The sequence below is a fragment of the Vicugna pacos genome, chromosome 22, assembly GCF_048564905.1.
Source record: "Vicugna pacos chromosome 22, VicPac4, whole genome shotgun sequence".
NCBI classification, from domain to species: domain Eukaryota; kingdom Metazoa; phylum Chordata; class Mammalia; order Artiodactyla; family Camelidae; genus Vicugna; species Vicugna pacos.
In genome coordinates this window covers 22,928,143-22,952,584 of record NC_133008.1, presented here as the reverse complement: position 1 = coordinate 22,952,584, position 24,442 = coordinate 22,928,143, and the positions used below count along the sequence as shown (strand labels likewise).

Genomic DNA, 24,442 nt, shown 5'->3' with positions numbered 1-24,442 from the left:
AACCAGCAGAAGGGATGAAACAGGCAAAGGCCCAGAGGAGAGGAGATGGCGGCCCTGCCAGCGCAGCAGTGTTAGGAGCTCTGAGCTGAGTGTGGGGAGAACCTGGGGAGGGCATGGGCAGGGGTCTTGAGTGAGAAGCTGAGTTGCCAAGCTGCCTCCTGTTTTTGTGGGTGCTGGGGAGCTGCAGCCAGAACCTGAGCGGAGCAGGGAGGGTACGAGATCTAAAGAAGGCAGCCAGGGTCTGGTCTGTGCCTGCCTTGGCCTCCCGGAGTTTTCCCGGAGGAGTTTCCAACGCCTGGGTCAACCCCACCCTGGTGAGCCGGATCAACGGGGGCAGGTGAGATGATGGAGAAAGATGGAGACACAGAGGCGGAGGAGGAAACAGAGAGAGGGAAATGGAGAGAGACACAGAGACAGAGAGATGGAGAGACACAGAGACAAAAAAGCAACAGAGAGAATAAAACAGATAAACAAGGACCTATTACATACCACAGGGAACTATACTTAAAATCTTGTAATAATCTGTAATGGAAAAGAATCTGAAAAAGAACATATATAATCTGTGTAACTGAATCACTTTGCTGTAAACCTGAAACATTATAAACCAACTACAGTTCAATAAAAATTTTAAAATAAAATACAAAAACCTAAAAAAAGAGAGAGAGATGGAGAGAGACACAGAGACAGTTACCAAAAGAGAGACGGGGAGAAGGTGATGGGACAGAGACTCATCAGTAAAAGGTGGGCGTAATCCAGGGAGGCCCCCAGGGGTGGGAGCAGGAGACAGGATGGGGTCCTGACCCCCAAAACTTGGAGGGACCCAGAAGTGGGGAAGTGGGAGGACAGGAGCCCCCTCATCCCACCTCACCCCTACTTGGCACCCACCCACCAGCCCTCTTCAGCCCACTCCATGGATGGGGAAACTGAGACCAGCCAGCAGGCCACCGGCATCCTCCGGGGCCAGCGCTGTGCCCACAAGCCCACACGGGACCTGTGTCACCAGGTTAAAAATGGAACCGGGTCGGGCCTTTTTTTTTTTCCCTTTGAGAAAAATCCTAGGCCCAAATAAGGCGACGGCTGCAGGGAGGTTGGTGAGCTGGCCAAGTCCTCCCAAACAAGCAAGCGAGTGGTGGCTGGCCCGGCCGGCCTGGGCTTGGGCCTCCTCCAAGACTCGCCCGGCAGCAGGGCGGCGCACCCTGGGAGCCTATAAGGGCCTCTCCTCTGCCCTCCCGGCTCACTCGCCCCTGCAGCCCCTCCAGCCCCTGCCGCAGCCCGCTCTGCCCCTGCACCCACCACGGCCCAGCCATGGAGGCCATCAAGAAGAAGATGCAGATGCTGAAACTGGACAAGGAGAACGCCATTGACCGCGCCGAACAGGCAGAGTCAGATAAGAAAGCCGCTGAGGAGAGGTGCAAACAGGTGAGGAGCCTTCTTCGCTGGGCTGCGTCAGGCTGCCCAGCACCCTCTCTGAGCTGGAGAGGGTGGGAGTCTCGGACACCTTGGTACTTGGAGGTTAGGGCAGAGACTGGGGGCGGCGGAGGGTGATGCGCTGGCTGAGAAGGAGGGAAGGGACCATTGTCTTCCCGGGAGGGGTCCCTGGGCTGAGAGAGATGGGGCCAGCTGGACCCACTCCCAGCAGGACCAGTGGGAGCAAAGTGACAGAGACAGTGGAAAGCGGATGAGAAAGGGAGGGGCGATGTGTGGGCCACTTGTGTGCACACAAATGTGAGAGCGTGTGGAGGTGCACTGGGGTGAGAGTGGCAGCATGGGGGTGTCCTAGATGGGGTGGTTGAGGGATGCTGTGTTTGTGAAAGGTATTTGTGTGTGTTTGCCCATCTGTGCTTGCACACGTGTTGTGTGCCTGTGTTTCAGCTGCTCAGAGGGCTGAAGGTGACAGTCTACGGAGAGGGGCATGAGCATGTGGTTGTTTGAAAGTGGGTGTGAGTGTGGTTGTGTTTGTGAGTTTGTGTGTATGTTGATGGTGGAATGAGCATGGGTTTGTGTGTACAGGGCAGAGGCTGGCTGTGCATGTGCTTGTGCAAAAGTTGACATGACATTCATGGAATGTACGTGTGTCAGGGTGAGTGTGTGTGTGTTGAGGTAACTGTGTGTTTGTACTGGCGTGTGGGTATTTCAGGGTGTGTGTGTGCCTGTTGGGGTGACTGTTTCTGTTGGGGCCTGTGTCTGTGTGTGTGGGTGACCTGGTGCCCACGTCAGGGCACACTCAGGTGTGACTGTGAGTGACTGCCCAGGGAGGGTGGCTGAGTGTGGATGTGGGGTAGGGCCCGCTGTGACCAGCTGTAGGGGCAGCTGGGTGAGAGTCTGGGGACCGGGTTGGGGAGAGATTTGAGGGTGAATCTGAGAATCTCAATGTGCCTCTGTGTATCTGGGGTGCCCCTACTGCCCCTGCTGTGAGACTGGCAGGGGAAGGCAAGGGGTGCTGGTGGCAGGCAGAAGCACTGGACCCAGAGCTTTGGGGACAAGATTCCCAGGAGGCCCTGGCAATAGGGACACATCAGGGAGCTAGTGGAGGGGCAGCAGGCAGAGGCCTGGGCTGGGCAGTCCCATGGCTGTGGCTTGGGGCAGAACAGGAGTCAGTTGTCTGGGTCTGGGTGGCCAGAGCAGCCAATGAGAGGAGGGAAGGGGGTCCTGCCCCCTCCCATAATGCCCACAAGCTCATCCACACCCCTGGGGTCAACCACCAAGCCCTCAAGAGCATCAAGGTCTCAGATAAGCCCCAGCAGACACCCTGGGCAGTGACACCAAGTGCCCAGCCCTGCCTGGCCCAGGCGCCAGGCCAGCTTGGCAGGTAAAAGTGCAGGCTGTGAGCTCAGACCGGCCCAGTTCATAGCTCAGTCACTGAGCATCCTGGAATGAACACCTTCACCTCTCTGTGACTCAGTGGCCACATGTGTGAAATGGGGAGGAGACAGTGGTGCCTCCCTCCCCACCATAGGAAGACTGGGGGTGACTGTCCAGGTGGAGCCCTTGGTCTGCTACCTGGCACAGAGTAAGCACTCAGTAAGCTCAGGATTCTTTCCTGCCCCGCCCTACTTCCTCTTTGGGCTTCCCCACCCCCCAGTGTCCCAGGGCTGCCTTAAGGGCCTGTGACACATCTGCACAGGACAGCCCCACCCCAGTGCTCCCTGCCACAAACCCTCCTCCTCCTTCCCTGGCAAACACAGACGCCCATCCTGTGCTGGCACTGAGCTGCCAGCTTCCACCCGTCCCTTCCAGCCCTCACCATAGGCAGCTTAGCTAGGGATTCAGAGAAAAGCAACTTTCTGCCTCTAATTTTCACTAAGGTGTGAGTGACTGATACAGCATAACCTACCAAGGCAGACACAAGTTCAAAAGGGAAGGCTCCTCAAAGCATCCAGCCAGCTGGGTGGCCAAGGCCAGGATGAGTTCTCTAGCCTCCAGCTGGATTTTCATTCTGGCTTTTTTTTTTTTTTTTTTGCCACAAAGCTGCCCACTGGGGTGGACTTGTGCTAAAAGTCGTACCAGATCATCTTCTAGCTCTGTGACTCAGAGCACATTGCTGCCCCTCTCTGAGCCCTCAGTGTTCCCATCTGAGAAATGGGGGCAAACAATGCTTTCTTATGGTAGGGCACTGAAGCCAAAATTCCAGAGGTCCAAAGCAGAAGCCTGAGCTCTGTAGGGCAGATGGCCAGTTCTGCCTGGAACAAAGGCAGGAGGCCATGAAAGACAATTTACCCAGAGTGCCTTATGCTTCAGGAGCCCAGAGAACATGGTTCTCGGGCCAGCCTGACCCTCATGGACCCTGCAGCAAAGTCTCGATTCCAAGCCCTCTCTGTCCAGAAGAAGACTAGGAGGCCAAGCCTGCCTACTTCCTGCCTGCTCTCCTCCCAGGGCAGTGACATCCGCCACAAATGGCCTTTGACCCCACATCCTGCTTCAGCCCTGCCCAAAGGCCCCATTTGCAGGGATGCAATCCATGACCCTCCTGGCCATTTTACAAGCAGGGAAACTGAGGTCCCAAGAAGGAAATGACTTGAGGGAGACCTCGCAGAGCCAGGGCAAGGCTCAGCCCCCCAGCAAGGCCCTGTGCACCCATACACGCTTTGTGGGGGCGGAATTCACACAGAGGGAAAGGAACCCAGTCTGTGTCCATCTTACTTATTTCTCAGACTCGGCTCCAACCAGTGAAGGGTTTGGGATTGTGTCGTTGATTCATTCTGCAAACCTCCCCCCCACCCGGGGTTCTGTGGTGAGCATCAGGCCCAGCTCCACGCTGGGTGATGCTGGAGCCCGTAGCAACCTCAGGCCCAGGCTGGGGTGGGGGGGACAGAGCCACACACGGAGGGACAACCCTGCCTTAGGGGTCAGGGTTGGGCCAGAGGGTCAGATAGCGACTGGGAGGTCCCAAGGGGTTGGTGAGGGCTCTGCCTAGGGGAGGGGGCACTGGCGCTGGGTGTGGAGGGTCAGTGGAAGAAAGTGTGCTGGGCGGTGGGCACAGCTCACCCAGCAGAGGAGCAAACCAGCTGGGAGTCAGTCTGACAAGGGTTCAAATGAGCTCTCTGTGTGGCCTTGGGCAGGTCCTTTTCTTATTTAGGGACTCAGTTTACTTTTCTGTGCCATAAGGCTCCAGGAAGACGGTGGAACATTCTAACTGATTCGTGGTCTCCTGCCCTGCTTATGACAGACTCATTCCTGGTTGTGCAAACACTGCAAGAAAAAGTCATCAGAAACTTCCTTTACACCCAAATGAACCCAATGCTGCAGAACTTGCTCTTATACTTTCATGTTATAAGAGCACTGTGCCCGGCACACAGCTGGCCCCTGGGGAATGCTGTCACCCAGAGGAAGTCAAATGGACACTGGGTCAGGCTGACCTGTCTTTAAGGAAATTGGCTCATTTTCTCAGTCAAGGCGGAAGCTCAAAAGCAGCTGCCAGGACACTCAGAGACCACCAAGTCAAGGCTTCCATTCTGCAGATGAGGAGACTGAGGCCCAAAAAAGGGGACAGGGGTCATACAGCTGGGATTTGGCGTCAGGCTTCCGGCTCCTTACCTAGAGGTCAAGGTCAGAGCCTGTGGACCCTGACTTAGGCCCAAGTTGCTGCCACCCTTCTCCTTTGATCTTCCACCCGGCTTCCATTCCCCAGCTCAGCGAGCAGTAGGACACTCAGTAGCCCGGGAGATGGGAGGCTGCGATGGGACCCTTTGAAGAACGTGCACACCTGCGAGTGTGCGCTCACACACATACATACACAGCACCTGATATTATGCATATTGTCTTAGGAGTGTACATGTCAGGGAGGGGTGCAGAAAAGCAGGTCTGGCATGAGGGCCTGTTCAGAAGTGGGTTCAAATCCTGTGTTGTGTGACCCTCAGAGAGCCACTCCCCTTCTCTGGGCTTCCTGTTGTGAGGAAGAAGCAGGAGGATGCATGGTCCTTTGGGGCTACCTGCCCACCCTGAAAGTATGGACAAAACCAGGGGTCAAACCACCTGAGACGTAATGAGATCAAAGCATGAGCTGGTCTGATCATCCCAGCTCAGAGTTAGAGGAAGGTGAGGGAGGTGAGAGAGGTGACTGGTGTGGTAGGGGGTGGTGGAAACAGAGAGGTGAAGGGGTCTGTGGTTTGCATCCCATAGACCTGAGCTTCTTAAACTGTGGGTGCCAGGAGTGGGGCAAGACTCTCAGGATAAACAAAGAGGACTGAAAATTTGGGGAATGTAAGGAACATTTTTATTAAAACGAACACAAGCCAAATATGCAAGAATGTAAAAGATTTAACCTGAGCCTTCCAAGAAAATGATCTTTGAGTACCTCTCTTTTAGCCTAAGCCCCCAAAGTCCAGGAGTTGGGGAGGCTGAGCACGTCAACTCTTCAGGGTATTTTGTGGGACGGTCTGAGAACCCCTCTCTTAAGCAATGGGGAGCCACGGCAGGTTCTAGGCAGAAGGCCGGTAAACATATGTAGGAAGCTTCTCTGGCTGCCAGAGTTGGGGTGGCTGCGGGTAAGGGGATGGTCTAGGCCCAGAACATGAGACTCCTCAGAGGAGCCTGCAAAAACTGAACACGTGTTTCTAGGAAACGCGTCGGGGCTTGTTTCCCAATAGCTGTGATGGATTCCGCAAGAGGACAGAGGGGACCCCAAAAAAGATAAGCACAAGGAAAGGATGCTAAAGGCGTATTAACCCATTTACTGAGTGGTGCATAACACTGTTACCCCTGTTTTACAGATTAGAAAACTTGGGCCCAGAGACACAGGCAGAGGACTCTTGTGAATGTGGGGGCACACCCCTGCCCCGCGGGGTCGTGGTCCCAGGCTGACGCGTCCCCCGATCTGTCCCCAGGTGGAGGAGGAGCTGACGCACCTCCAGAAGAAGCTGAAGGAGACGGAGGATGAACTGGACAAACATTCCGAGAGCCTAAAGGACGCGCATGAGAAGCTGGAGCTGACGGAGAAGAAAGCCTCCGACGTACGTGGCCAGTAATGGGGGCCCGCGGCAGAGCCAGGCAGGAGCCCCGGGGCCGGGCGGGTGGGAAGCGCCAGAGGAAGAGGAGGAGGAGGAAGAGGAGAAGGCGGTGCCTCCCGGCGCTTTCTCCAAATAAGTCCCGAAAAGGGGCACTTTCCAGCAGCTGTGGCCAGCGGTGCCGACGTCAGGCCCTCCCCCAGCGGTGCTGACGTCGGCGGCCGGGCCGGGTGACCTCATCGCCCCGACGGCGGCCGGTCCGGGGGCGGGGAGAGGCGGGGGCGGCCCCGGCGCAGGCAAAGGCTCGGGGGCCGGGGCGCGGCTGCTGCAGCTCTTGCCGGAGCCGAGCCGAGCCGAGCCGAGCCGAGCGCCCGCCGCTGCCCGCACCCGCTGCGTGCGCCTCCGCGCCATGGCTGGCCTCAACTCCCTGGAGGCGGTGAAACGCAAAATCCAGGCCCTGCAGCAGCAGGCGGACGAGGCGGAGGACCGCGCGCAGGGCCTGCAGCGGGAGCTGGACGGCGAGCGCGAGCGGCGCGAGAAAGTGAGAGCCCGCACCCCGGCCCCGCGCGCTCGGGCTTCCGCACCCCGGCCCGGGCGACCCCTCCTTTCTTCCCTTCTCCCGGCGCCGCCCGCTTCCCGCGCTCCCCGCCCGCCGCTGCCCCCCCCATTAGCCCACCTTCGCACACTCGCGCCCCAGGGCTCCGAATCGCGGACCCGCACCCCGGGACCCGCTGCTGAAACCCCTTCCTTCACCGCCATCCTCCTTTCCTGGCCTGGGACGCGGGAGGGGGTGCCGCATCCGGGTCGGGCGGGGCCGGCCGAGCGAGAAACGGGGGGATGGGACGGAGGAGGGGGTGCGCGATCCTGGAATGGGGAGAGGGGCTCGGGGACACCCTGCTGCCTTCTGACTGGCGGCTGGCGCCGGGGTCCGGGCGCGGCGGGCGGGGCGGGGGAGGGGGGCCTGCGACTCGACCTGGGAGCGGGAAGTGAGAGTGGAAACGTAGCGCTTCCATTGTCTGGGGTTGGACAGGGCGAGACCGGGAGTGGGGGTGGGGGCGTCGCACTTTCTCGCCTCTTCCGAGGCTTCCCGGTTCCTGCTGAACTTTCCCAGCTGTTCCCAGGGGCGCGGCGGCGACGTGTCTGCTCCAGGCGGGGGACGGAAGTTCAGTCCCGAGCCGCCGGCCTTTCCTCCCCAGCTGGTCCCGGCGGGAACAAGGGCCGCGGGACCCTGCCTTCCTTTTAAGGGACCCTTGGAACCTTAGCACGGGGCCCTTGACCCACGATCATTTTGTGTGCCTCTGCTGCAAGTCGCAGGGCTTGAGGCAGATAATGGGGCTGAATGAGGAGGGGGCTTGACCTCTCTTCGTCGCCTGACTGCCCCTTGGGATCAGACAGGTGGTGGCAACCCGTGGGGCCAGAGAGAGGTCTGTATTCCAATCCTATCTCATACCACTTCGTACTTCACTCCCAGGAGCGTGTCTCCATCAGTAAAGTATGGGCGACAATAATGCTGACCCCAGGATAGCCGGGGGCGTCTCAGGAATAAAACCTCCCTGCATGGCATCTGGCATATAGTAGAAAAAAGACTATTCCTAGTCTTTTTTCTCCCTTCTCTACCCCAGACGAGCTCACAGCCTAGTGTGTGCATGGGGGTGGGGGTGGGGGAGGGAGTTAGGGGTACAAATAAGACTGATTAGTGTTCCTGAGGGGTTCTGTATTCTGTTACGGGATCCTAACAAAAGCAGCCAGCCGGTAGGGTAGGTTCAAAATGGAGGTTGAACAGGGTCTTACAGAAGAACTAAGAGTTTGCTGGAACGAGAGATCATGTGCAAAGACGCAGAGGCAAGAAATTTCGTTAGGGTAGAGGGTGGAAGCCCAGGATCCCTGAAAGCTGGAGCATTGAGACTCAGGGTGGGGACCCCCAGAAATGGAAAGGATGCCCAGGCGGGTGGAATTGCCATGTGTATTGACAGGTCTAGGGAAGAGCTCCGGGCTGCCTTGCGCCTGGCTGGAGTCAAAGTGTTTAATCCTGTAAGGTCTGCTCTGGCGTGAAGAGGCCTCAGAAACCTGGTGTAAGCCTCCAACAGTAGCTGGTTTGGCCTCTTTCACACACGTAACCGGCCTAACCCTCCCTCTGATCTCATCCCAAGTCATCTCGCTGGAGGACAATTACTTCTGCTTAAAAATGGCCCTTAGCCACCAGCCAAGACTTAAGAGTGGGACTGTCCAGTTGGGAGGAAAGATGTTTTTGGAAAGTCGCAAACTTCTTTAAAAAGTTCACTTTTCAAAGCGTGCTTCTCTTGGTCAGGAGAGGGGAAAAGCCTTGAGAAGGTTTCCTGGGTAAAAGGAATTGAGCCCAGAGGAGGCGAAAAAAAAAAACCTTTTTCAGTCTCTGGTAGAGAAAGCCAAGAGCCGGCGTGTGGCAGACTTCTGAGTCTGCCTCCCGACAGCTGGTTTCGTTTAGATTTTTGTGTGATTAACGGACATCTTCCTGTTCCTTTGCCACATGTATCTAGCAAGCCTCTTTTACCTTATAAGGGAAATCCTTTGTAGAGTGTGGAAGCTTTGATTGCAGGAAGGGGAGGAGCCCAAAATGACTAGCAGTGACTAGCAGTTTTTCAAAAAAATATACATATGTATATACATACATATATGAATGCATCTCAGAGCTCTTTCGATGCCAGATAATTGAAAACATGCCAAAAGCATGTTGTCGGGATTCAAAATCCCTCACATAAGGAGTGGCTTTTTTTTTTAAGGCTACTCATGAATCATGCACCTCTGCATGATCTAAAACGTCAATTTCTTGACTGCTAATGAGTATGAGGTCTCTTTTAGGAGTGACAAAACTATTTTTTGGAATCAGTGGTGTGGGTTGCACAATTTTGTGAATGTACTAAAAACTATTGGGGGGAAAGAATTGATTCCTGCCCCCGTAGTGGAAAGAGCTAAGATTCATGTAATTGAAAGAGAATGAAAGGCACCTACTCACTGGAAGGTGTGGGTGATATTTCTGCAACTAGTTCATCGGTGGTTGAAATGGATTCTCCACATTGGTGTTTCAGAGGAAGTTGCGATCCGAAACACCTGTGCGTATTTCCTCTCCCTCTGCCACTCGGACTCTGGAGCTGTGAAAAGTTCCCTGACTCTGTTTCTCAGCAACTCTGGCCTCATTTTTTTTTCACTCTACTAATTTTTACATCCTCCTCCAATTTGGAGAGTCTTTATTTGTCTTGTCAGGAAGAAGCCAGGGTGGGTTTATACTTCACCCGTCGGTAGATCTCTATTTTACCAACTCTCCATATTCCTAAGTGGCCTCCAAGCCCCCACAGGACCCAGAGTGCTGGTTCAGCAAGGCAGGAACCCTGGGTTGGGGCTCCAGAGGACATTCCCTCTGTGACACTGAACAAAACTGCATCGCCTTGCTGGATCTCAGTTTCTCCAACTGTAAAATGGGTGAGATACTCGAGGATTAAAAGAGGTGAAGTCACAGCAGTAAGAGCTGTTCTTTGTGGGACATCCCACATGCCAGGTATAATGCCACACCCTTCCGTTGCTGTCCCTGCAGAGGTGTGAAGTAACCAGGTGCTGGGATAGGGAGGCTCAGAGCCAGCAGTGAAGCAACCCACCCGATGCCACGTGGCTACAGCCCGGCAGAGCGGGGGATTGTGACTCAGCACATTTTTGATCCTGGAGTTCCTGCTTTTATGCGCACCACTTGTAGGTAAAAACACCTTGAAAAGCCAGCAACACCATCCAGACATCTCTCGTTTATCAGCAACCAAGTTTTCTTTCCTTTCCGACACCTTTTTGTCCCAGCAACTCTCAGCCAGCCTTAGTTGAGGCTGGAGTTCTGACCAGGTGACCCCCGCCCCTCCTCCCAACTGGATGGCCCACGTGTCCCAAGGCGTCCATATTCTTGTATTTATCTTGCCATTCAGCTGGCTGGGAGGAAGCAGACCTTATATAACAGGGTGAGCCAGGTCACTGGAGGCCTTGCTGCCTAGAAACCCCATGGAGGGACCAGCAAGTCTGAAGAGGCCAGCAGGTCCTCTTAGAACAGCGTACTCGTCGATTTCTCCTGGGTTGACTTGACCGTCCATCCTGTTGTGGGACGCTTGCCTTTGTAGTTGAGCGGTGGATGCTCACTGACATTTGGGGGAAAGACTGTATGAAAAATTCACATTTTCCAGATGAGATAGAGCATGAAATCTACCGTCCAGATTCGTGGATGGGCTTTGACAGGGGAAGCGTGTTACCTGGGGGAGAGGATACTGTGTGATGGAACAGCTCCCGCTGCTGGTTGGTCTGTTTCCCTTTTACCTGACCGCCCCTCTGACCTCCCCAGGCTGAAGGCGATGTGGCCGCTCTCAATCGACGCATCCAGCTCGTCGAGGAGGAGTTGGACAGGGCTCAGGAACGACTGGCTACTGCCCTGCAGAAGCTGGAGGAGGCAGAAAAGGCTGCAGATGAGAGTGAGAGGTAAGAATGCTGTGAACTGGGTGGCCTTGGCGTTCACTTATGGGAAATGGGGATCGTGCCCAATAGCTGGCCTCCCAGAGCTGAAATAAGCATAAACGTGATCACACAGACATGCACACGTGCACCTACGTTCAGTGCACGACCATGCCTTGGGAACCATCATGCTGTGTGTCGAGGTGTTGATGCTGTGGTGGTTACTAAGGAAAACTCCCAACAGGCAGAGGAAGGCCAAAAACAGGCAGAGGTAAGACTGCAGCTGTGACCGTCATTGGCGGTCAGTTTACAGGGCCCTGGTTCACATATTCTCTCTGAAAGCCACTGTGCGTCTTGTCGGTGTTCTCCAGAGCAATTTCCAGGGTGATGTGATAAGGTGGGGGATGACATTTAGAATGGGCCAGCTTCATAGATGATTGTGAACAGTGCTCCAGGCAGGCTTTGGGCTACTGCACAGCCATATGGCCGGGACGTGCGCAAACCAGTCCCATTAATGAACTTTTAACTGATAGTGCTGCTCACCTCCAGGGCATGCGTGCTGCCTCCGGCAGGGTCCTACAGTGTCCTCCTCCTCCGGAGCGGGCCAGTTCTCTGGCACGCCTTGGCGCAGGCTCTGGAGGACTGAAGGCAGATTGTGTAATTCACAGAAGCAGCCGTCTCTGTGTGGTGGTCAATGGGTTCCTTGTGTGCGGTGATGGTGTGGGCTGGGCCGCTGATCATCGCGGGGCTGCCACACGATCGCACCAGAATTCTTCGTTGACCAATCCACCATGGTTTCCCGGTAGAAGCTCCTCCCAAGGCTTCATTCCTGATTGTCTTATGGTGACCAGCCACTAGTGATGCCGAAACCCACTGGGGAATCTTGGCGATTGACTTTTTTCGAGTTGCCCAAGTGGGAAATTGTCTTCCCGTGCAGTGAAATAGCTCCTACTGAGGGCACCGATCCCAGTGCAGGCTCTGTCTCAGCCACTGGAGAGAGGGAGTGGGTGGCAGCTCAGGGCACCACCGAGAAGTGTGAAGGATGCAGTCACAGGTGCTCATGGCTGTGTCTAGGCCTGAGATGAGCTGCTAAGCTGGTTCACAGTCAGACCAGCCTGATCAGATGTCTCACTTCTGGGACCTCCCCTAGGCAAATCAAGGGAGACTGGAAAGGCCCCTCACTTGTTGGTATTGATGCCACCCTTGTTAGAAACTGCTGTTTTGATAGAAAGAATTCTATACTGAGGAGCTGGTGGATCTCGATTCAAGTCTTTGCACTGTCACCTCCTGTGTGGCCTTGGGCAAGTCATTGCGATCTGTTATTAAAGAGGAGTTTCCGAGCTGGCTGATCTGGAGGTACAGGTGTGGAGAGTGTTTTGGTCGTCACCTGAAAATGGTAGTAGTGATGGTCCGAATGGAGGTATTGATAAGACAGCAGGAAGTATGTGATCCCCTGCTGTGGGCAGGCACACGGTGATACGTTAGCCTGGGTTGGTCTCTTTGGAGGTCTCTGATGCCTCGTCCACTCCAAGCAGGGTGGGCCAGAGTCAGTTCATTTCATGGTCAGAAGTTGTAGGTACCCTTATCTGTCACCTTGTGGAGCTGCCTGCCTCTTCCCTGGTCTTCTCACTCCATCCATCATTCTGGTTTCCACTCACTTCTATTTTTGAAACCCCTCTGTGGTTCCCTGTCACCTGGGCATAAAATCCTTAGCATGTCATTCAAGCGTGCAGCCTGGGATCCAGCCCCCCTGACCTCCCTGCCATATTCTTTCATTTTTCTGGAGCTTTTTTGTACAGTTCCGACTCACTGAAGAATAACTTTCCGCTCGTTGTTCACTTGTGGACTCTTCTGGAAGGCCTCTCGTGAAACACACACACATATACACACATCCTCCCTCACTGCAGCGGAATTCTTCACTCCCACAGCCAAGCTGGCCCAGACCTCTGATCCCTCGGTGCTAACTGTTGGTGTACAAGTCCACCTGGTTATTGGTTAGTGAGACTCTAGGATGGGAGCATGGATTCTGGAGCAAGTCACTGAGCCTCCCTATGCCTCAGTTTCTTCCTCTGTAAAATGGGAATAATGTGTCTATTTCTGTGGGGGGTGAGTTGTGAATTTTAAGGCTCTTAGAATAGTGCCTGGTGCTCACTAAAAATGAATTGAGTAAAAGCAGCTGTAGTTTCTTGGAATATGGTTCTTTTGGGGGGTAATTAGATTTATTTATATATTCTAATTTCTTTTGGCTGGGGGGTAATTAGGTTTATTTATTTCTTTTCTCTTTTTTTTTTTAATGGAGGTACTGGGGGTTGAACCCAGAACCTTGCACACACTAAGCACACACTCTACAGGTGAGCTACACCCTCCCCCCTGGAGTATGGTTTTTAGTGGCTGTCAGAGAAGCGTTGAGATGCGCAGGTGTGGGGAAGTGTGTGATGAGGCTGTGATGCGTGTGGAGGGAATGACGAGGTTTGCTCCTTGCAGAGGAATGAAGGTGATAGAAAATCGGGCCATGAAAGATGAGGAGAAGATGGAGATTCAGGAGATGCAGCTCAAAGAGGCCAAGCACATTGCTGAGGAGGCCGACCGCAAATACGAGGAGGTGAGTGGGGGAGGGAGCGGGGCTGGCCGAGAGCAGCGGCAGGAAGCAGGGAGGAAATGGATCTGTGATAGGGAGAAGCCTGGTGCCGCCTCAAGGAAGCCCTTGGTTAGCTCAGCTGTCCTCCTGTGTCCACATCTGCTTTGCCTGAGACAGCCACTCAGGCTGGGAAACTCTATCTTCCACGATACCACAAGCCCAGGGAAATTCTGTGACACTTGTCTAACTTAGTGGGGAAACCAAGTGATCAGATCCCTTTTGGCCCTGCTGCTGGGCTCCGATGGGGACTTGTGGTCCCCAGTGCTGGGTCTTTAGACCACGAAAGTGCATAGTTGCTCTTCTGTCTGCCCCCGTGGTCTCATCTCTTCCTGCCCTTCCTGTCTGCCTCACTCCTGGGGCCTGAGGGAGAGACTTTGGATTTTCTCCAGGATGGTCAGAGTCGAAGCAGCAGCAGAGAGCCCTCGGCTGCAGATGGTCTGGGCGCAGCCTGGCTGTCTGCAGGGGCAGGGCATCCTACTAGGTGGGGCAATGGAGGGTCAGTCTGGGTTGATCCTTTCTGTCTCCGCAGGTAGCTCGTAAGTTGGTCATCCTGGAGGGCGAGCTGGAGAGGGCGGAGGAGCGTGCCGAGGTGTCTGAACTGTGAGTGACTGCTGGACTGAGTGGCACCCAGCTCCACTCCGTGGGGCAGAGCCGGTGGGGAGGTGGTTGTGCGGGGATTGGACACCGACCAGGGCCTCTGGTCAAGTGGACGAGCATCTGGGACTCATTGCTCTGTCCCTCCTCTTGGCCTCCACGGCAGACAAAGAGTGATGGCCACTGTTTGTTCTTCCTGCCCGGGGAAGTGCTGCCCACGTGATGACTCTTCCCACAAGGTATTGAGAAATGTGAGTGAGCCAGGCAGTGGCAGAGAAGCCCAGAAGTCCCATTTTCCTAGAAGACATCTCAGGAGGCTGTGCCTTTTTATGAGAACACGGACCTACGGAAGGCAGCGTTTAAATTCCTTGTGCTTTGATGTCACTGTTTAGCTGCGACACATTCCTGGGGGGTAAAGTGAGAAGCTTGACCACCAGAATCCCCACAAGCTCCAGCAAAGAAACAAAAAGCCTCTCCCCTTGGACTTGGGTGAGGAATCCAGCCCCCTGGAGCATCCCACAGTGCTGAGAAAGATCTGGTTTCGAAAATCCATTCCAAGCTTACTTCCTGGAGTATCCGGTGTAAACTCCAATTGCTGTCTGCCAGCCTCCGGCACTCCATCTCACACTGAAACAGCCTTCCTAGTCAGCCTCATCAATCAGAGATTTCACAAGTCCCTGTTGCCTCAGACTTGGCAGGAGCCCAGGAGAGCTTTACAAACCTTCCAGATACTCCTTGGCCGGCCGCGCCTTTGCCCAGCATGATGGGGTTTTGATAAGTACGCAGCACCATGTCTCAGAGAAAGCCATTAACATTTTTTCCCCACATTCCTTCTGGGGGCCCCTGGCAGCGTGGATTCCTCCTTTTGAAAACTTCTTTTAGGGGAATTGCCTGCCGCCGGGGAAGATAAGACCCAAAAATCCTTTTGTCTTTGTGCAGAAAATGTGGGGACCTGGAAGAAGAACTCAAGAATGTCACTAACAACCTGAAGTCACTAGAGGCTGCTTCTGAAAAGGTTGGTGGTTGGCCTGAGCTGGAGGGTGATTTGCCGGACTTTTTTCTTTTCTTCCCCACAGGGACACACAGGAGCATGCCGGGGTCTCAGGGGTCTGACGTGTATTTGCTAATGGTAGCTTTGGTGCCCAGTGGCTAGGTTTTTTTCCCTCCAGAAAGAGGTGTCCGGAGGCTGGATTTCCCTCTTTCATGGGGTCTTCGCACCATCTTTTCTCTCCACCTCCTATGAAGGTGAGATGGAAAATGAGATTGGTACCAAGTCAGACTCCTCTTAAGGAAATCTGAGCATAATCGTGTAACTACAGAGCCTCACGCTCAATTGAATCCCTGGTTCCTCCAGAAACACTTTCTAGAAAGTCGGGCAGCAATCAGAGGTGCACTTGAGCTTGTTGGGTTGAAACAGTCATTCCCAAACCCAAAGCAGTCATTCCATGGACTGACACCCCCCACCGCTGCTGAGTTTCCATCCTCACGCTTCTTCCTGCTCCCCTCCAGTTGCATTGAACTTTCACGCGCAGAAACATTCTGTGTTCTCTCATCGCCTCTGGTGCTTTGAACCTGCCGTCCACTCCACCTGCGGTGGCCCTCCCTTTGCTTGGTAACCCCCATCCATTCTTTAGGTCTCCGTGTAGGAGGCCCTCCCCAGTGGCTCATCTAGGTTAGGTGTTTCTCAGCTGCATACCCCCAGCTACATCTTATCTTAACATGCTGGTTGATCACATGTATCCTAATGAGTTGCATGATTGGAAGTTTTAAGAACAGAAACTGTATCTGTCTTGTTTAGAGCTGGGTCATTAGTACCAGTCTGGTCCTGGCATATATTTCATGGTGGGAGAGTTGAATAAATGCAGTCCACGTGTGTATGCCATAGATGCTGCCCTGGTCCTGAGGTTAGATGCTACGGTCATGGCTTCTGCTCTGAAGAGCTCACAGTCTGATTGAGCAGAGGGATTGACAGAGTAACCACAGGCTCTGAGACTTCAATAGGGACTTTGGGAAGTTAGGAAAGGTGTCACAAGGAGGTGATGTTGACTAGAGAGAGTGATGCTGCCCAGAGCTCAAGTTCCAGAGTCTGGTTCCAGTCCTGGCTTAGTCATTTCATAGCCTTGTGACCTTAGACAAATCACATAACCTCTTTGTGACGCTTTACTTATCTGTAAAATGGGATTGATGATTATAGCAGTGTAGCAAGCAGTTACTGAAGGTTAGCCAAGGCTCGTGGGAGTTGAGCCTTGAAAGACAAATAGAATTTGTGACAAGTAGTAAGGGGAAATGGAAGATGGAGGCGGGCCGGGGGAGCAGTCATAGTCAAAGGCTGGGAGACTGGAGAGTACACAGAATGGGTTCAGGAAGCAAGTGGCAGCTTGGGGAAGCTGGTGGGAAGTGGGATTGGAAACACAGGTTACGCCAGCCACTGCGGGGGGCTGTAGTAGCATGTTTCCATTCAGTTACCTGCTCCATCTTCATCACACTTGTATCTCCGATTATCAGCTCAGGCCTTGAGATCTCAGTACCATCTCAGGGAACTCACTCCTAGAGTCTCTGAGTTTCCCACACATTTCTTCTGCCTGGAAAGGTGCCCGTCTCTACTTTGCTTCTAAGGAGTGTTCACAGCTTTGGGCACACCCTTTTCTCCAAGGAACAGGAAACATGCATTCTTTTATGCTTTGCCCCACCCTCCCTCCTTTTTATTTAATTTGTTTAACGGAGTTACCAGGAATTGAACTCAGGACCTCATGCATGCTAAGCATGTGCTCTACTGCTGAACTGTATCCATCCCCATTGTTTGTTTGGGTGGTTTTTCTGTTGGTTTGTTTGGGGGGGAGGAGGATAATTAGGTTTATTTATTTTGATGGCGGTCCTAGGGATTGAGCCCAGGACATTGTGCATGCTAAGCATACACTCTACCGCTGAGCTATACCCTGCCCCCACCCCTCCTTTTTTAAAAGCAATGTTTTGGTTTCTCCCACAGTATTCTGAAAAGGAGGATAAATATGAAGAAGAAATTAAACTTCTGTCTGACAAACTGAAAGAGGTGAGTGTGGTCACACCCAGCCAGTTGAGGTTTCTCCTGGGGGCTGGTCTGGAAGCAGTCACAGTGACTCCTTGCCTCTGCCCTAGGCTGAGACCCGTGCGGAATTTGCAGAGAGAACAGTTGCAAAACTGGAAAAGACAATTGATGACCTGGAAGGTAGGAAATGGCCTTCTAATTATGTTTGCTCTGCCTCCCCCTACGTGACACATCCACAGAGAGCTGGGGCAGTTTGCGGAAGGGCTGAGCTGGGCTTCGTTCGCCTTAGGATAATAAACGTGCAGAGGGATGTCACATCTGGAAGTCTGGAGCCCTGAATGGGACAGTGCAAAACAAATTCAGACTAAGGTTGCCATACTTCAGGAACCAAAGTATTTCTGTGTAATTAGCTCCACGTGTGAGCACACAGACCCCAAAATAGGGCTGCTTTTTTCCTTTTTTTGAGTCTTTAGAATTTCCTTCAATTTGCTCATTTCTAAGATGCCTTGCATTTTTTTAATGCCTTGCATTTTTTACAGCTCTCTCCCAGAGAGTGAAAAGCTTATCACAGTATGAGAAAATGGAAATAGAGATACCGATGAGACCTGAACAAGGACTCTGGTCTGAGAGTCTGGGGCCTGCGTAGCCCAGAACTCCTTGAAGAGTTCCATCTTTCCAAAAAATTCTGTCCCGTGTTCTTCATGAAATAACTCAGAAATTCCAGAATCTTGGGATTCAAAGGAAATCTCCCATACTGCCTGTCCCACCCAGAAAGGGTACAAAACTCAGTCCTCAAACCATGTGTCCCAGTGTTTGGTTTGGGAAGTGAGGTTTCCATATAAGGGAAAATGCCACATTCCAAAGCGTAACCTTTGGACAGGATGACATCACTGAAAGTCAGAAATAACCTGGGGCAGGAGGTTGGTATAGGGAGAAGCTCTGTCCGTTTCTAGTCACCACTTTCTAGAGGTTCATTGTGGCTAATTCCCCACAGAACTTCACGCCACTTAGAAATCACTCCATAGGTCTTTGGTTTTCTCATTTGTTTTCCATAGGACACAGCTTTCTCCTAGTTCATGATTTGTTTGCTCATTTTTCTTTTTCTTCCTCTCATTGCTCATGTGTGGTCGCTCCATTTGTGTTCTGTCCCCTATACCTGTTCCGAACTGTCTCCCTGGGGACCTCCACCCTCTAGACGAGCTATACGCTCAGAAGCTCAAGTGCAAAGCCATCAGCGAGGAGCTGGACCATGCGCTCAACGACATGACCTCTCTCTAAGAGGCAGCTGGGGTGCCACCCCTCTGTCCTAGCAATACTGGGGGTCCACCTTCTCACTGTGGTACTAGCATTCTCTTGGGCTTCTAGAAGCTCCAGTTTCCTGCCTCCTAATTGGATCTTTCAAGCCTTCTCCTGCTGTATCTGTGATGGGTGACCGAAATAAAGACAGGCGGTCCTCTTCAAGCCCTCTCATTTTCATTTTCACCATTTGCCGCTTTTGAGCCATCACTGTGATGCCCTTGACCGTGGCTGCAACCGAGAGTGAGTGGTTTCAACGAAGAGCACATTTCAAAACAGAAAAATTTTGCCCACAGGATTCTTTTCTGACAATGTGAAAACAAAAGCCAGTTTGGCATGAGCTCTCGAATGTATTCACGAACTGCTTCTGCATGCTAATAGCAGTTTTTCCTTAAATAGAAATTGTTTTGAATGGCAACTCATCCAACCTCTTAAAGCAGCTTAATAGAGTCAGCATAACTTGTAAAAACTAGCAGGCTTCTCTAAAAAGATGCTACCCTTAAGTGGGGCTTCATCTCCAGACTCAAACAGCAGCAGTGGTGTTTCGGTCTCCTTAGCCATCCTCTTCTCGTTTCTCTGTGTTACGCTCGGAATGGTGCCTGGGGTTCCCTATGTCTTCACTGTTCGTGGAGCATCTCTCCAGTTCCCAGTCCTGGGAGGAAGTTCACCAGTGAAGTTCACCTCTGTACCCTGCCCTTCGACAACAACTATGCAAGGAATCAAAGGGCATCCCCATTAGCAGGGAGAGGGAATGGAAGCTGCCGGAAAGCCAAAGGAAGGGAGGTGAATTTTTTTCAAGTTCGAGACTGAGCTGCCTGAGATGCTAATATCTGTCTCCCCTCATACTTGAGTTAACCAGAACCAGAAACTCTGGTTTAATAAGAGCTCATAAAGTTCACGTGTGGGTGTTAAAAGGTCACACCTGTAGTGACCGAAAGTTCATCCGTTTTCCCGAGAGAATCCAAATTTCAAACGGTCTATCTGGATCTCCCCTGCACCCCACCTCCACCACCTCAGACTGTCCCAGTAACACACATTTTGAAGTCCAAGCCGTCTTCCAGACCGCCCCTTGAACCTGAAAATGGCATGAAAACCTCCACTTAGATCATTAATTGTTGGTCACTACAGCTTGGTATTCCTCATTGGGTAATTTTTTATTCAGGTGGGGACCTGTGTCACAGTTCTTTATAGTCATTCCTCCAAAATATGTCTTCCCTAAACTAGCCACGCCCTTCCACCCCCAACCTTTCTCTCTTCCTGCCATCCACCCTGAACTCTGCATAAACCCCTCCCCTCCCATACTGCCATACATATGCCCCTGGAAAGATTACACTGTGTAGGGATGGGTGGTTTTTGTTTGCTCTCTCTGCATATTTGTTTCTGGGGTTTTTCCAGACACTGGCAGCCTCCACCCTTTGAAATATCTGCAGCCCTGCCTATCCAGTCATTCTGCCTAACTAAGCACCGAAGTGGGACTTACCTATTGACAGTGTGTGGGCCTATCACACTTCTCAAGGGCAATTAACACTTCAGGGGAAATTTATTTTATCTCGGACCTAATAACAAAGTAGATGCCCGGGAACCCAAGTGGCAAGGTGAAGTGAGGTCAGGATGTGTAGTTGGGAGACCTGGGTTTGAATCCCAGCTCTACCATTTCGGCTGTGCCACCTTGAACAAGCTGCTTAGCTTTTTTGCAAAATGAAAGTGGTAGCTCAGTTGTAGAGGAAGAAATGAGATCATGGAGAAACTGGTTTGCATGTAGTAGGCTCTCAGTTACTCTGTTAATCCAGACTGGACAGGCCCGTGTCACTGTTCCCTGACGGAATCCTCCCAGATTGTAGTTGCTAGATTTTTTTTTTTTAAGTGCCACATCAAATGAAAGTTTCAGTAGTTGTGGTTGAAAGGCTGCCATCTTTTGCAGTTTTTTTTTCTTGCTGAAAATTTCCAAGCTGATCGTATCACATTTTATGAGGCATTTTGCTTTTCCTCCGGTATTTTAATGAGTCTTGGCCTAGTCCCCTATCAGTCATCACTCGTTGCAAACCAGTTCTCCCTCGTGCTCTGTCATGCATAGATCTAAATGACATCTTGGGTTTTCGTGTTTTTTTTTTTTTTTTCCCATTTGTTTCATCAGTTTAGTCATTTAAGAACATACCTGTAATCTGGCTTAAATTTCAATCACATTGCGTTTACCTCGTGTTTTACTACCTTCCTGTGGACACACAGACACAATAACACAATTCTGCCTGAAATTAAACAGCTGTTCCCAGAAGCTCCAAAGGAAAGATGAGTTACGGGATGGTATTTTCCTATTATAAGCTCAAGGACTAATTAGCCGGCCCTGTGGAGAAAATGTATTAGGTCATCCATGTCTCAGACTAAAATCTTATGTCTTTGTAGCATTTCATAGGTTCTGAACCATTTCTCATTGGTTGGTTCTTCATCATGACCCCTGTACCACATATTGGTATTATCCCCATTTGGCAGACAGGGAAACTGAGACCTAGCAAGTTTAAATGGCTTATTTCACTGACACAACGGGGGCTTCAATCCAGGTGTTCTAACTCAAGGATTGCCAGATTCAGCATATTAAAATACAGAACACCCAGTTACATTGGATTTCCAGATGGGCAAGGAATAAATTTTTGATATATCTCTAGCAACATTTGGGATACACTTATGCTAAAAAAATGTATTTGTTGTTTATTGGCAATTTGATATGGCTGTATTTTATTTTGCAATCCTGACTCCCATATTTGGTACTTAGTCTATGTTAGTCCATGGTGTTCTGCTATAATTAAAATGCAGAGTATTTTCTCTGCTCTTCCACTGTGGCAGTGTGGATTTTAGAAATCTTGTTTTTTCTCCTTTAACAAAGATGCTTATTAACTAACTTTTCCCCCATTCTTAACTCTCACCAGAAAAACTTGCCCAGGCCAAAGAAGAGAACGTGGGCTTACATCAGACACTGGATCAGACACTAAACGAACTAAACTGTATATAACCAAAACAGAAGAGTCTCGTTCCAACAGAAACTCCAGAGCTCCGTGTCTTCCTCTTCTCTTGTAGAAGTTTCTTTTGTTATTGCCTCTTCGCTTTGCTGGAAATGAATACGTTGACCAAATATTTTGTATCAGAGACGCTTTGTGCACCAGTTAAATCTATCCCTTCCCTTTTTTTCCCCCCCAAAGGGCACCAGCTTTTTCAGCTCTATTTTTATCCTTAAACTGCATTTATTCCTAAGGTAGGCAGGGTATTTCATATTGAGCATACTCTCTTAAGACTGCGGGCATTCGATTCCCAGGAGAATAGATAACCCCACGCTTTCAAAACACAGATTCCAATGTCTAGTCTTGGGTCAATTTGAAAAATTGAAGAATATCCACTGTTGGTCACACTACAGGAGGCCAGGGACCATCACATTGAAATGGGCGGGGATTTTCCATGCAAAGCAAAAGAAGGCGGGGGCTGGGGTATACTGTGGGAAGTCGTAGACCACACAGATTCACCTAGTCGTCCCAGCTCTTTCCACACTCCCTTGTGCAGAACAAACGTCCTCTGAGCAGTTGGCATGAGAATGCTTGGGAAAGAGTCAAAATGATTGCCCAGCTATTTTCCGGGTGGATCCTTAATACTATGCTCCCTGTGTGTTTCTTTTGTTCTAAAGTGGTTCTCTGAGGAGCTAATGTCCTGCTCCAGTAACGACCCCTGTTTATCTGCTCTGATATGAGACCATCCACTCAGCAGGAATGCATATTGTAGAATTCAGTCCTATTCTGAGGAGCCATATCAAAAAGACTGCTAGCCGGCAATAATTGAGTGAGGCTGTTTTCTATCAACAAAAACTGGGTGGAGTGGGCCTCTCTCACAGCAAAGTAGAGATTGAAAAATAATTGGCCTAACTTCATCTCCTCTATACTCCAGGGAATGGCAAATTGGAAATTACTTACCTAGAATTTTAACACCTTCTTCAGGACCCAAGTTCATAAAAGACCAAGAAACTCCTGATTAAACTGGATATGGAGTATGTTGTGGTCAAGGCTGCACATTTTGGCTTTGTTATATTTCTGCTTTCTCAGTTAACATCTCAGAGCTGAAACATTCCACATTCCCCAGCAGTGTGGGGGGCCAACTCAAGTTTACAATTCTGACTAAAAATCACCCTGCTTCCAGCTTATCCAAATCCTCTGCCCCTCACTCCTATTTATTAAGCATCACACTACCCGGGAGATACACTAGCAAATTGTGCAATTGAATAAAACCCACACTTTTCATTTAAATTCTTGCAACTGTATCATATGTAATAGTATCACTTTTTCTACATTTTGGTCAAATAAATTTTTACAGAAACTACGATCGGTGTGAATTTCAGAATGTGTGGGGACACAGCATTTTGGTTCAACAAATGTGAACGGGATAGAAAGGAGAGAGAACTGTGCCAAGAACTTAGCACATTTACGTATTTGCTGTATCCTGTGACTCACGGTATAAGGATTGTGATCTCTGTGTTACAGGTGAGAGCTATTTCCCTTGGTTACTCAAACCTCCTGTCCTTTGTTATCCCGTCTTGCCTGAGCTAGATTGTGAAAGAATGAGTAAGATTTTAATAGAGAAGGTAGCAGGGAAGATGGTCCCTGTTGCTTGAGTCAGGAAAGCACAAGGCCTGCCTGGGTAGTTTTCTCTGTGTTGCTTTTATAAAGGAAAGAAGTAGGAAAGCTGGAAGGTCGGCTGGGTTCACACTGATTAGAACCTGAACTTGATTTGGTCAAGGGTGGAGAGCCATTGATCAACAAATAGAAGAAATAAATTAGGAAAATCCACTTGGCATTCATTTTTAGGAAGGACTAGAGTGGAGGTAGACCAGAGGCAGGCAGCTCAGCCAGGAAGATACTTCAGTTAACCCAGGATAGTGATTGCCATACTGGAATGAGAAGGAAGAAGTGAACTGAAGGAAGTAATCCCAAGACTTAGTTTATTGGATGGCAGGAATTTAAAGAAACGGTCGAAGATGACTGCAGTTTCATTACCCAAACTGCTTTGATATTTGCCTTAAGATCTGCTCTTGGGGAAGGAGGTTAGGGAATCAAAGAGAAATGAAAGCCTGTAAAACATGAACGTAATAGGCAATAATTTTGTTACCAAGTATAATTTAAAACATTTCTTTCATTTTAATTCAACATTTAGCTGACACAGCTTGTTTATATGGTAGATGCAGGGAATGTCAATGGATAAAGTCTATCCCCTCCTCTTAAGGGCCCTACCACTGCTAGATTGAAATTCCTCCCCTCCCTCCTTCCCACCTCCTTCGGCTGTAATCTAAACTCAGTATACTGTTTTAGGCATCCTTGTGCCTCAGCACTTAAGTATTTAATGTTTGTTAGACTGACCTGTCTCAGCTCTTGGGGAGTTCCCAATCCCATGAAGTGTGGGTAGGACATGGGATGAGGACTTTATCCTGCCAATAGACCATGGGTGGATACTGGATAAATATTTTAGACTGAGCACACTGCAGGGTGGAATCCAGATTAGAGAATGATCAGGGAGACCAGTGGAGAGATGTGATGATCTAACGTGCAACAGAAACAGAACAGCAAGATTCAAGAGCTATTTAGAACCTACTTAAATACCAGGATGCGAAGGATGAAAGAAAACTGTCAAAGATGACTTAGGTTTCACCCAGAAGGTGGTTCAAGACAAGCTAGTGCGAGTGGAAGATGACGGTTCAGTTGTGGACATAACGAAGTGTCTGACAGATCGAAAGGCAGATGCCCGGAAAGCAGTTGGGGCATGGAGTGGTGGGTGGGCAATGGGGTCTCTTGAGAATTGAGACTCACCAACATGGAGATAGTAGAAGCCATAGGAGTGAATATAATCACCCCAAAAGCAAGAACAAAGAGAAAGATCCATAAGGAACACCAATATGTAAGGGACAACCCCGCCCCCCCCCCACTCAATGCAGTGGAATCTGAGCAGTGCCCAGAGAAGGGAAGG

At 51.0% G+C, this 24,442-nt stretch overlaps 1 protein-coding gene across 4 annotated transcripts; it reads left to right on the top strand.

Moving 5' to 3' along the window:
* The first annotated feature begins 1,121 nt into the window (after nt 1-1,121).
* TPM4 (tropomyosin 4) lies at nt 1,122-22,804 on the top strand. Of its 4 annotated transcripts, none has more exons than XM_006199109.4 (9): nt 1,122-1,419; nt 6,324-6,449; nt 10,792-10,925; nt 13,383-13,500; nt 14,066-14,136; nt 15,070-15,145; nt 17,117-17,179; nt 17,266-17,335; nt 21,373-22,804. In XM_006199109.4, the coding sequence occupies exons 1-9, from the start codon at nt 1,306-1,308 to the stop codon at nt 21,453-21,455; spliced, it is 855 nt and encodes a 284-aa protein (XP_006199171.1). In that variant the 5' UTR covers nt 1,122-1,305; the 3' UTR covers nt 21,456-22,804. The 4 variants fall into 4 exon arrangements, with proteins under 4 accessions (XP_006199171.1, XP_006199170.2, XP_072803568.1 ...); XM_006199108.4 differs by lacking the exon at nt 21,373-22,804 and adding an exon at nt 18,351-18,448 and having other exon boundaries at nt 1,196-1,419; XM_072947467.1 differs by lacking the exons at nt 1,122-1,419; nt 6,324-6,449 and adding an exon at nt 6,570-6,984 and having other exon boundaries at nt 21,373-21,903.
* The last annotated feature ends 1,638 nt before the right edge of the window (nt 22,805-24,442 follow it).

Excerpts from the sequence above, each read along its gene's own strand:
- TPM4 (XM_006199109.4), top strand. The coding sequence starts at position 1,306 with ATGGAGGCCATCAAGAAGAAGATGCAGATGCTGAAACTGGACAAGGAG. Across the intron at positions 1,420-6,323 it reads CTGAGGAGAGGTGCAAACAG|GTGGAGGAGGAGCTGACGCA; the intron begins GTGAGGAGCCTT and ends ATCTGTCCCCAG. Across the intron at positions 14,137-15,069 it reads CGTGCCGAGGTGTCTGAACT|AAAATGTGGGGACCTGGAAG; the intron begins GTGAGTGACTGC and ends GTCTTTGTGCAG.